Genomic DNA, 11,221 nt, shown 5'->3' on the forward strand with positions numbered 1-11,221 from the left:
AAAGATACTTTGATTATAAAACAAGATGTCAAAAACACAGACGATGATTAAACAAACTAATTTATGACTTCATATTTCCTGAACATTAAATAACGGTCACCCACCGGACGCTGTAGCCTAGGATCAGATCACATTTTTACTTGAATCTGAATTTTCTCTACTTGAATCTGAATTTTTTCTACTTGAATTTGAAAACTTGAATTTAGAACTTTAATTTGAATGTGTCATTTCGAATATTAACTGATTCAGATTCAAGTATAATTAATTCAAATTCAAATGGATTAATTCATATTCAAGTGTATACATTCAATTTCAAGTATCAATAATTCAAATGCAGGTTGATCAATTCATATTCAAGTCGATCAATTCGAATTCAAGTTCTACTGACACATATCTCTGCCCATAATTTGGCTGGTCAATAACAGACTGAAGACAAACAAGCACTGCAAATGATGCTGTAAGTTTGTTTATGTTTATAATAACTGCGTTAATATTTGGCCCTGTTCCCCAAAACGTCAATCGTTCTGGCTACGGTTAATATAAACATAAACAGCTGCTCACTTTGAGCCAGGCTTTTATCCAGTAACTGCTGTGTGTAAACACCTGACTTCAGCGTGCACACACAGCGGACACGTAGTTGATATTGAGTAAATATTAGCTGATTTTGAAAAAAAAGTGTTCTAGATTAGATTACCTGGTATGCCTTTAACCTAACATGACATGTGGCCTTGGGGCAGTGGACTGGAAGGGAATGGAGGCATGAGGGAAACATGCAAAGAGAACATAGAAAGACTCCAGCCGGCCAGCCAGGTTGAAAACCACAGCCTATTTGCAAACCAATACACCATTGGGCCGCCGCCATTTGAAATTATTTTTGGGGGAAACTAATTGTTCCTTAAACTGAATTGATGTAAATGTATTGAAATAATTAATGTTCATTTCAATAAACTCGTATAAAAATGGACAGATACAGCTTTCACAGACAAAAAACCCCCAGGACTGAGAAAATAGCATGCAAGCTGTCTTTATTCAATCCTAGATAAATATCTGTGTTGGTCTTTCTAAAAGTAAGTGATCACAGCATCTTTCAAACACACTGTTTCATGTAATCATCTTAATAACAAATGAGAACAACATTATTCATATGGAGTGATGTTTGTGTCCACCTGATGAATGCAATGGATTGGAGAGACTGAACCAAACATAAATGTGCTGTAAAGTCAAAAACAATGAGCTGAAATACACTCAAAAAACTGGTGACAAATATCTGTCTATCATTTCAAATTCACACTTTCATGTTACATAGTCATTTGATTCAATGTTAATAATCACATATTGATTACTGAAACTGAACTGGAACTGGAATTTGAAGCTGACTGTACCTCCATCAAAGAACATTTTTAAATATCATATTCAGTCCAGTTATAAAAAAAACTTATTCCAAAAGTAAGAATAATGATTGTACTCTTAAAATTGTACCAGTTAACACTTTACTCAGCATTGTGACTGCTGACATCTTAGAAAGAAGGCACATAGCTGAAATTAGGTCCAACACTGTAACAACAAAAGATGTACCACATTAAATCAAGTACCTCCTGGAAAAACATCTGCCCCATTGTTATCTCTCTTAGTTGACTGACTCTCTTTAGAAATTCCTCTTCAACATCCTTACTCCATCCTGTCACTGCCATCACCGTTGATCTGCACCACACAGTCCTTGTTCAGAGGCTCCTTTGAGTGGGCTGTGTCGAAATGCTGGGTGCTAACCATGTATCTCCCCCCAGCATCCAGCCCCAAGACTGGGACAAAGCGACGGTCAAACTGGATCTCTTGGCGCAGGTATGAGGTCCTCTTCTGACAAGAGTCGCCAGTTCCCTCCTGCAGGGCGGACAGGAAGACCACCACCTCAAAATGATTGGACATGCCCTCACACAGGGCGGGGTAGAGGGGGCTCCTACGGTCCAGTGGATGGTAAAAGGTAAGTGGGAAGATGAAGAAGGGACAGGGCTGCTGACCAAGGTGATCCAGGTGGAAGTCTACAGAGGTCTGGTGCAGGGCCTGTCCCTCATGCTCCTCGTAGAGCACAGCACTCACCTTTACGTCCACCAGAGGTTTCTGCAGCAGGTTGCTAGCTCGTAGCATGAGGCAGGTCTGGCCCTGGTGTTGGCCCACCACCGCCTGGGGGCTAAACTGGATGGCTCCTGCTCGCTTCTGGGGACGTGCAATCTTTGCTACAAACGCACCTGAAAGTGAAGACCATGAGACTTTAATATAATATGATTTATTTTGACTTTGATACTGTGAAATGTTTGTCTCATGCTGCATTGCAGTCAACTGCATCAATACCAAATGTAAAGTCAAATTTGAACATGACATCTAAGGACAGGAAGCCAATTGATAATCTGGTTCTATCTTTTTGAAATCAAGGCATGTTCAAGTCAAGTCGTGGCCAGCACTATATTTAATGCTGTCATGTGCTGGGGATGGAGCGTGAGGGAGAGAGACACAAACAAGCTAGTTAGGAAGGCCAGCTGAATGAGGCCTGGAGACTTGAGCTATATTCCTCGGAATTTCTTGAAATTTCCTTTTATGCCATTTATATTTTAAATTCATAACTTATATTTAAATGCATACCTTACAGAAATTATTTTATTATCCAAATGTTCATCTTCAGCCAGGCCATAAAGACTGCATGCTTCTTATCCATTAGTTACCACAGGTATCAAACATGGATTTTTCCGCTGCCAGTCTTATAAACACAAAGTCTGTTAGTTACTAAGTAACCCAGCCGAGTGCGGGAGTGGTTATAGAGTTATGGAGTTTCCATATTTGCGATTGCTCTTTCAAAATAACTAACTGGCCTTCACAGAATCTTCGAACAAGCCTGTACGGACTTTAAGCCAATGTGTGATCCATCACAGTATTTTCGCTAACACCAGGAACATACAAAGGTTGCATTCTGTGAAAGAGCAATAATTCAAGGAGTGTTGCAGCAGAACACCATAGAGCCAACACTCAGCTTCATCATAATTATATATTTCATGCAGGTACTTTTTCATATTTTTACAATCCCATAGAAAAGAAAAGTAAAATATCTGGAACAACAGATGCATTCTAATGAAACATAGGACAAATATCTTTTGTCCTTTGAACAGAGTAAATTAAATATTTGATGCTAGTGGCAAAATATTGTTTCCTTAAATGTCGATTTTTAAGATTTCTCCTGTTTTTGAATCGTTTAAAAACAATTAGCTGGTTTACTTTCTTAATTAAGTACAAGTATTAATATCACACTAGAAATACTGTACTACAACTAAAGTACTGCATTTAAAATTCCCCTAAAAAATAATCTAAGCAAAATATACTTGCAGTATAATAGGTAAAAGTATAGTTTTTTGTATTGTATCCAATGTTTCTGTATTAGCATTCCTGCTGCATTAATGTGTGTTACATTCTCGAGCTCATTTGAAAACTATTTGGTCAACAGCAATGCATCATATTGTTTGAGATCATCATATACAGTCCCCTCCATAAGTATCGGAACAGTGAGGCCAATTCCTTTATTTTTGCTGTAGACTGGAAACATTTGGGTTTGACACCAAAATATGAATATGAGACAATAGATCAACATTTAAGCTTTCATTTCCAGGTATTTACATCTGGATCTGATACACAACTGAGAAGATAGCATTTTTTGTAAAGGAACACCACATTTTTAGGTGAGCAAAAGTATTGAAACAGATAGACTTAAAGTAAATTAAAGTGAACAAGACTTAATATTTTGTTGCAAATCCTTCACTTGCAATAACTGCATCAAGCCTGTGACCCATTGACATAACAAAACTTTTGCATTCTTCTTTTGTGATGCTTTTCCAGGCCTTTACCGCAGCCTCATTCAGTTGTTGTTTGTTTTGGGGGGTTACACCCTTCGGTCTCCTCTTTAGCAGGTAAAATGCATGCTCTATAGGGTTTAAGTCTGGAGATTGACTTGGCCAGTCTAAAACTTTCCATTTCTTGCCCCTGAACTCCTTTGTGGTTTTTGCAGTTTTTTAGGGTCATTACCTTGCTGCATGATGAAGGATCTTCCAATCAGTTTGGTTGCATCTTTCTTTAAATTGGCAGACAGAATGTTTCTGTGGACTTCTAAGTTCATTTTGCTGCTGCCATCATGTGCTACTGTGTTGTTGTCAAGATGAACCTTTACCAAAGTGATGGAAAGGCTAAAGTTTAGAGAAAGAAAGGATCTGCTCATGAACCCAAGCATACAAGCTCATCTGTGAAACACGGTGGAGGCAATGTCATGGCTTGGGCTTGCATGGCTTCTTCTCAGATGGGCTCATTCATCTTCATTGATGATGTAACACATGATGGCAACAGCTAAATGAACTCAGAAGTTTACACAAACATTTTGTCTGCCAATTTAAAGAAAGATGCAAGCAAACTGATTGGAAGATCCTCCATCATGCAGCAAGATAATGACCCAAAACACACTGCAAAAACAACAAAGGAGTTAATCAGGGTCAAGAAATGGAAGGTTTTAGACTGGCTAAGTCAATCTCCAGACTTAAACCCTATAGAGCAATAATTGTACCTGCTAAAGAGGAGACTGAAGAGAGTAAACAAACAGCAACTGAATAAAGCTGCGGTGAAAGCCTGGAAAAGCATCAAAAAGGAGGATTCAAAAGTTTTGTGATGCCAAGGCTTGATGCAGTTGTTGCAAGTGAAGGCTTTGCATCAAAATATTAAGTCTTATTCACTTTAATTTATTTTAAGTCTATCTGTTCCAATACTTTTGCTCACCTAAAAATGTGGTGTTCCTTTACAAATAATGCTATCTTCTCAGTTGTATATCAGATCCAGATGTGAATACCTGGAAATGAAAGCTGAAATGTTGATCTATTGTCTCATATTCATATTTTGGTGTCAAACCCAAATGTTTCAAGTCTACAGCAAAAATAAAGGAATTGGCCTCACTGTTCCGATACTTATGGAGGGGACTTTAAGTAGCTGTCCTGTGAGAAACATGTACAGTCATCTGAAAAAGTTTGGGAACCCCTCTCAGCCGGCATTATAATTGACTCTGCTTTCACAAAAAAAGATAAAAGTGGTATGTCTTTAATTTACCAGGAACAGCTAAGTACTGGGATGTTTTCCAAACAATTTTTTTTTGAAAAGCAGTAGGGGAGAGTGGCCTAAGTTGTGCAACTTTTCACTCAAAGTGACTTTAAAGTAAGGCCTTGGCAGTAAAGTCTCCAACTCAAATATGTACATATATTTCAGGGTGTTGTGCATCCCTGGCAATAAAAACTTTGGATCTGGAATAAACTGTTGAAGAAATATAGCTTTCGGAAAAAAAGTTGTCTTGTTGCACAACTTGCCCCCGGTGTGGTGTAAGTTGTGCGGTTGGAGAGAATACCATGGGGTAAATTGTGCCATTGCTATATATCTCATAAACTGTAATGCAAGACAAACCCATTAGACAATCACTTATTTAAGGTTATTTAAAGTAAATAAAGTAAATAGTTGACAAAGATTGAAGGACAATTTTCTCAAACAAGGCCTAGCAGATCTAATGGTTTTACCTGCAAAGCTCACAATGACAAAGTCACCATCATCATCTTTCTTATGGGGTCATTATTGTATCAAAACGTTTGCAAATGCGTATTTGTGTATTTGCGATTTGGATTTGCGATTTGTGTATCTGCAAATGGTTTTGTGCGTGTGCGCACAGATTTGTGTGTCTGCAAATGGTTGTGTGCATGCACACAAAGATTTGTGTGTGTACACGGTTCTGTGTGTAGACACATCTGTAAATTATATTAATTGTGGTTCTAAAAGCTCAAATAGACTAAGTCTTTTTACAAATCTCTTTTTACAAAGCCATGGAAGAACTGTAGAAAAAGTCACGTGGTGTAGAAAAAGTCACGTGTGAAAAGACAGACACGTTGATTGGTCAATGTGTTACAGTGGCAGGACTCTTATTTTGAAAATCAACCACGTGACTTTTGCTACAGTTCTTCCATGGCTTTGTAAAAAGAGATTTGTAAAAAGACTTAGTCTATTTGAGCTTTTAGAACCACAATTAATATAATTTACAGATGTGTCTACACACAGAACCGTGTACACACACAAATATTTGTGTGCATGCACAAAACCATTTGCAGACACACAAATCTGTGCGCACACGCACAAAACCATTTGCAGATACACAAATCGCAAATACAAATCGCAAATACAAATCGCAAATACACAAATACGCATTTGCAAACGTTTTGATACAATAATGACCCCATACTTTCTGGCCATCTGAACTCTCATCAGTGGTGTCGTTAAGTGGAATTGAGATGTCACTCTCTTCTGAGCTACTGTAGACAATCACTTTCTTTTGGTGACCAGCGTATACAGCCATGCCACTGGCACAACTCTCAGAAATGTACTTTGCACTAGTTGCTCCGTGCTTGTGGAACCAACTGCCACCTGACGAATGTGATTCCCTCTACATTTCTGCCTTTAAATCAAGGCTCAAAACCCATATGTACACCCTGGTGTTTCCTCCCCATTAACTATCTTACCTCTGCACTACTATCTGTGTTTATGTGGATGTATGGGCTTTACGTCTTTTATTTTGGTTATTGTTATTTTACCTTCATTGTTTACCTACTGAATGCACTATGTACAGCACTTTGGACAGTGCAAACTGTCATAAATGTGCTTTTATAAATACATTTTACTTACTTACTTACTTATAACTCACCTAGGCCCTTTGACACAAATCACCCCAATCCCAGAAATTTGGATAATAAGCATGATGCAGCAATTTAGGGCTGACATCGTGCTAACTGTATAGACTGAAAATGTAGCATACCAAAGCACTAAAACATGTGTCAAATGTTTTCAAACTTGTCTATAAGTGTTCAGACACAATAATCAAAAAACCTTGATCATGGAAATTTTACTTTGAAAGGCAAAACAGTTTTTTGAGCTTAAATGTGCTTATATCTTATTCCTTGTGTCTCCCTTCTTTACAGGATGAGTCAAATGGATGGCTCTTCTTAAATATGTGGTCACATTTCCAATTTCTTCCACAGTTTTCTAGAAACAAGGGGTGGCACAACTTCCAAAATGCACAACTTAGGCCACTTGATTTTAATGCCTGTAACAGCATGTAAAACTGATGACTTTAAACACAAAATTGATTGGATTATGTTGTTAAGCCTTGAACCTCATAGAAATGTATGTTTAATCATGAGAAAAGGTATTTAAGGTGCCTAAATGCAAGTTGCACTTCTCTTTGACTCTCTGCTGAAGTGAGACAGAATGGGATCATCAAAGCAGCTCCCAAAAGATCTGAAAAACAAAGATTATTCATTGTCATGGTTTAGGGGAAGGCTACAAGAAGCTTTCCCAAAGGTTTCAATTTTCAATTTCGACTGTAGGGAACGTTGTCAGGAAATGGAAGGACACAGGCGCAGTGGCAGTTAAACCCAGGCATGGCAGACCAAGAAAAAAACAGGAGCGCATAGGCTGAGGATTGTGAGAATGGTTGCACACAACCCACAGATCACCTCCAAAGACCTGCAAGAACATCTGGGTGCAGATGGTGCATCTGTACATCGTTCAACAATTCAGCGCAATTTGCACCAAAACATCTGTATGGCCGGGTGATGAGGAGGAAGCCCTTTCTGCGCCCACGCCACAGATACAGTGGCATGGAGTCTGCAAAAGCTCATTTAGACAAGCCAGATTCATATTGGAAGAAAATGCTTTGGACTGATGAGACAAACATTTATAAATTTGGTCATTATAAAAAGCGCTTTGCATGGCGAAAGAAGAAATGCATTCCAAGAAAAACACCTGCTACCTACTATCAAATTTGGTCATGCTGTGGTCACTTCAGGGAGTGGGGCCCTGGTTAAAGTCGATAGTCGGATGAATTCAACCCAATTTCAACAGATTATTCAGGATAATGTTCAAGCATCAGTCACAAAGTTGAAGTTGCGCAGGGGTTGGATATTCCAACAAGACAATGACCCTTAAGTTAGTTCAAATTCCTGCAGAGGGAAAAGTACAATGTTCTGATATGGCCGTTGCAGTCCAATGACTTGAATATCATCGAAAATCTATGGGATGATTTGAAGCGGGCTTTCCATGCTCGGCAGCCATCACATTTAACTGAACTGGATCGCTTTAGTATGTAAGAATGTTCAAAATATCTCCATCCAGGATCCAGACACTCATCACAGGCTACCGAAGGCGTCTAGAGGCTGTTATTTTTGCAAAAGGAGGCTCAACTAAGTACTGATGTCATTGTTCTGTTGGGGTGCCCAAATTTATGCACCAGTCAAATTTTGTTATGATGCCTATTGCATATTTTCTATTATTCCAATAAACAAAATGACACTGCTGAATTGCTTCTGTTTCCCTAAGGTATGTCATATATGAAAAGGAATTTGCTTCTTTGAAATCCCAGCTAATAATGAACAAAAATCCCAAAAATTAGAAGGGGGTCCCAAACTTTTTCATATGACTGTATCTCTAAAAAGTTAACTCTTCAGTGGGCACCTGGAGCCTTTGCACTAGCTATTTCATTTCATCTCCGCTGAGCATAAACAAAGCCTTACAGTGAGCACATTGAGAATACATGGTCCAGTCATATGCTGGGTTTCCACCTAGTCCTGGTTAGAGCTACAGCACCTCTGGTTCAATACTTTGACCCAGTCAGTAGCAAACATTAAGAGGGGTGGTTTGGTGTCTGAGGGGGAATCTTACAGTAACCCGCAGGATTTCTGTTTTGTCTGTGAACAGTATAATATCTAGTGCTTGTGATAAAGGTGCCAATACCAAAATATAGAAAAAATACAAAAAGTCCTGCATTCAAAATCTTACTTGAGTACTTATAGGTATTATAAGCACAATTTATTTTGTAATATATATAATTTTCTTTTAAGTACCAAAAATCAAAGCAGCATCATTTTATAAGAATATTCTCTATATCAGATTGTTTATACTTATCCATCAATCTGTAAGCAACATTTTCCTGCTGTAGCTGCTGAGATAAAGCTAGTTTATCTTCTTTAGATCAACCCAGTTGCCAGATAATGTTTTTGTCACTAAACGTTTCTGCAAACAAGGGATACGTAGGCATAACACGTTTTTGAGCTATAATATATTACATATCAACATTCCATTGTAGAGAGTGGACGTGGCTTTAGAGAAGATGTAGCCTGGTATTGCAGCGAAATCACCAAGAGTTTTAGAGCAAAGATCTTACAGACAAAAGTGGCCCAGGTGACAGAGTGCTCACTCTACAAAAAGCAGACATGTTCTTTTATTTCAAATGTATTTGCTTAAAGACCAGGCTACATATTTGTGACAATGAACCAACTAAACGTCATATGCATTCGCTTAATCAAGATTATGAAAATATAGTACATATTTCTTGCTAGAAATTTAATTAAAAAAACACATATCCATACATAAAATATTGTATTGAAAATACACTGAAAATAAATAAATCGGCTGCCATCTTTATTTTATGCAGTCAGAGCGGGCACAACGTACACTCTCTACAATGGAATGTAGCTCAAAAACTTTGAGATGCCTATGTATCCTCGTTTGCAGAAACATTAAAGACCTACTTCACAGGTGGAGATATGAAGGTGTATTGAACTCTGAGATCCTATGTAGTATAAATGTGCAAGAATGTTAGAAATCGGTTCATCCTAGCCTGAGAAAAGGCGGAAAGAGTGTTTTATGGTCTCACTGTCTAACCAAACATTTTCCTATGTGTGAAATCACACATGGTAAAATGTAGGGTTAGGATTAACAGGACAGCTGGGCCAATGGAAGACTGAGGGAAGAAAAACCTCATTCATTCAATAGCGATTTTATAATGATAGAACGCCAGTTCTGTATGGGTGAAGTATTCCTTTAAGTGACAACAATTTTCTCTTAAATTCTTCTGACAGCTTTAAAACCACTTTATTATAACTGACTGTCATCATAGTCTTGAATTTGATCCTTCCATATGAATGTAATACCAAGGGTCGCCCAGCAGATGTCATATGTTTTCTGCATACAAAGCTTTGAAATTATCACAAAGCTTTGAAATTATCGGAATTCTTAGCACTTTTCTTCATAGTGCTTTCCCCCAGAGGTGGTACTTGTAACAATAACTATTTGGGATTAAGATAAGGGATTGTTTGTTTGAGTCTTCTGTGATGGTTGTGGATAAGCCGCACAGAAGATGACTAGTTAGGGTTTGGGCTAAGATCGATGGCATGGGAAATGATATAAAAATTATGTGGAACAGACTTTTACACAACACTCACAACAGCTTCTTTAATTTTAGGGCAGTATGGGCTTCAGTTTTGGTTCCAGTTTGGTCCACAATGTGTCCCATACACTTTCAACTTAAACTGCAACCTCAGATTTAATGTTTGAGAGTAGGGTTTCGAAATAAGACAGTTGTACCTGTGATGAATGCCTCCAGCATGAGCCCCAACAGCATCTGCACAGCCAGTAGTGCTATGGCACTGGGACAGTCCCCACTGGGGAACATGGTGCCATAGCCAATGGTCAGTTGTGTCTCCAGGGAGAAGGAAAAGGCGGCAGTGAAGCTTGTTATGTGCTTCACACAAACTACATGCCCTTTTGGAGGGGCATCATGATCTTGCACAGCCAGGTCTCCATTGAGGTGGGCAAGCAAGTACCACATGCAGGCAAACAGCAGCCAGTGGGCCAGGAAGGAGGTACAGAAGGCCAGCAGGACCCATCTCCAGCGCAGACCCACCAACAGTCCCCAAAGGTCCTGCAGGGCCAGCATCCAGGTTCTGCTTGAGGGCCAAGGCCATGAGCCTGAGGGGCACAAAGGTGGACCAAGGGCACAATGCCCATCTTTGGTGACCAGGCGCTGACAGGGAGGAGAGGACAAAAGAGGAGAGCAGGAAGCCTTGCCACCCAGAATACTACTGTTGGCTTTGGTTGTCATGGTTGCAGGTGAATCTCAAACAGGGTAAATCAAGGTAAGGGTGGTTCTGAAACGAAAAAAAACAAACAAATATCCACTGATATTTTATAAGAATGTAGGAATGTTTGAGGAATACACTATCAGTCAATGTCAATATCAGTTCCATTTTTGTGTCCAGTACAAAGATAGAGCTAGCCTAGCCTAGCCTAGTACAAACACGTTAAGCAAAGGGGAATCAGCGTGCTTAGTAAT

General features: G+C 38.9%; 1 protein-coding gene across 1 annotated transcript; it reads right to left on the minus strand.

Annotated features, from left to right (window-relative positions):
* Positions 1 to 1,668: 1,668 nt before the first annotated feature.
* kcnj13 (potassium inwardly rectifying channel subfamily J member 13) lies at positions 1,669 to 10,990 on the minus strand (the record flags this gene model as incomplete). Its single annotated transcript, XM_080053985.1, has 2 exons — positions 1,669 to 2,243; positions 10,474 to 10,990. 2 exons carry the CDS (start codon positions 10,988 to 10,990, stop codon positions 1,669 to 1,671), a joined length of 1,092 nt encoding a protein of 363 aa, XP_079910111.1.
* Positions 10,991 to 11,221: the final 231 nt, after the last annotated feature.

This window comes from Ammodytes marinus (genome assembly GCF_949987685.1).
Source record: "Ammodytes marinus genome assembly, chromosome: 3".
Lineage (NCBI taxonomy): Eukaryota > Metazoa > Chordata > Actinopteri > Uranoscopiformes > Ammodytidae > Ammodytes > Ammodytes marinus.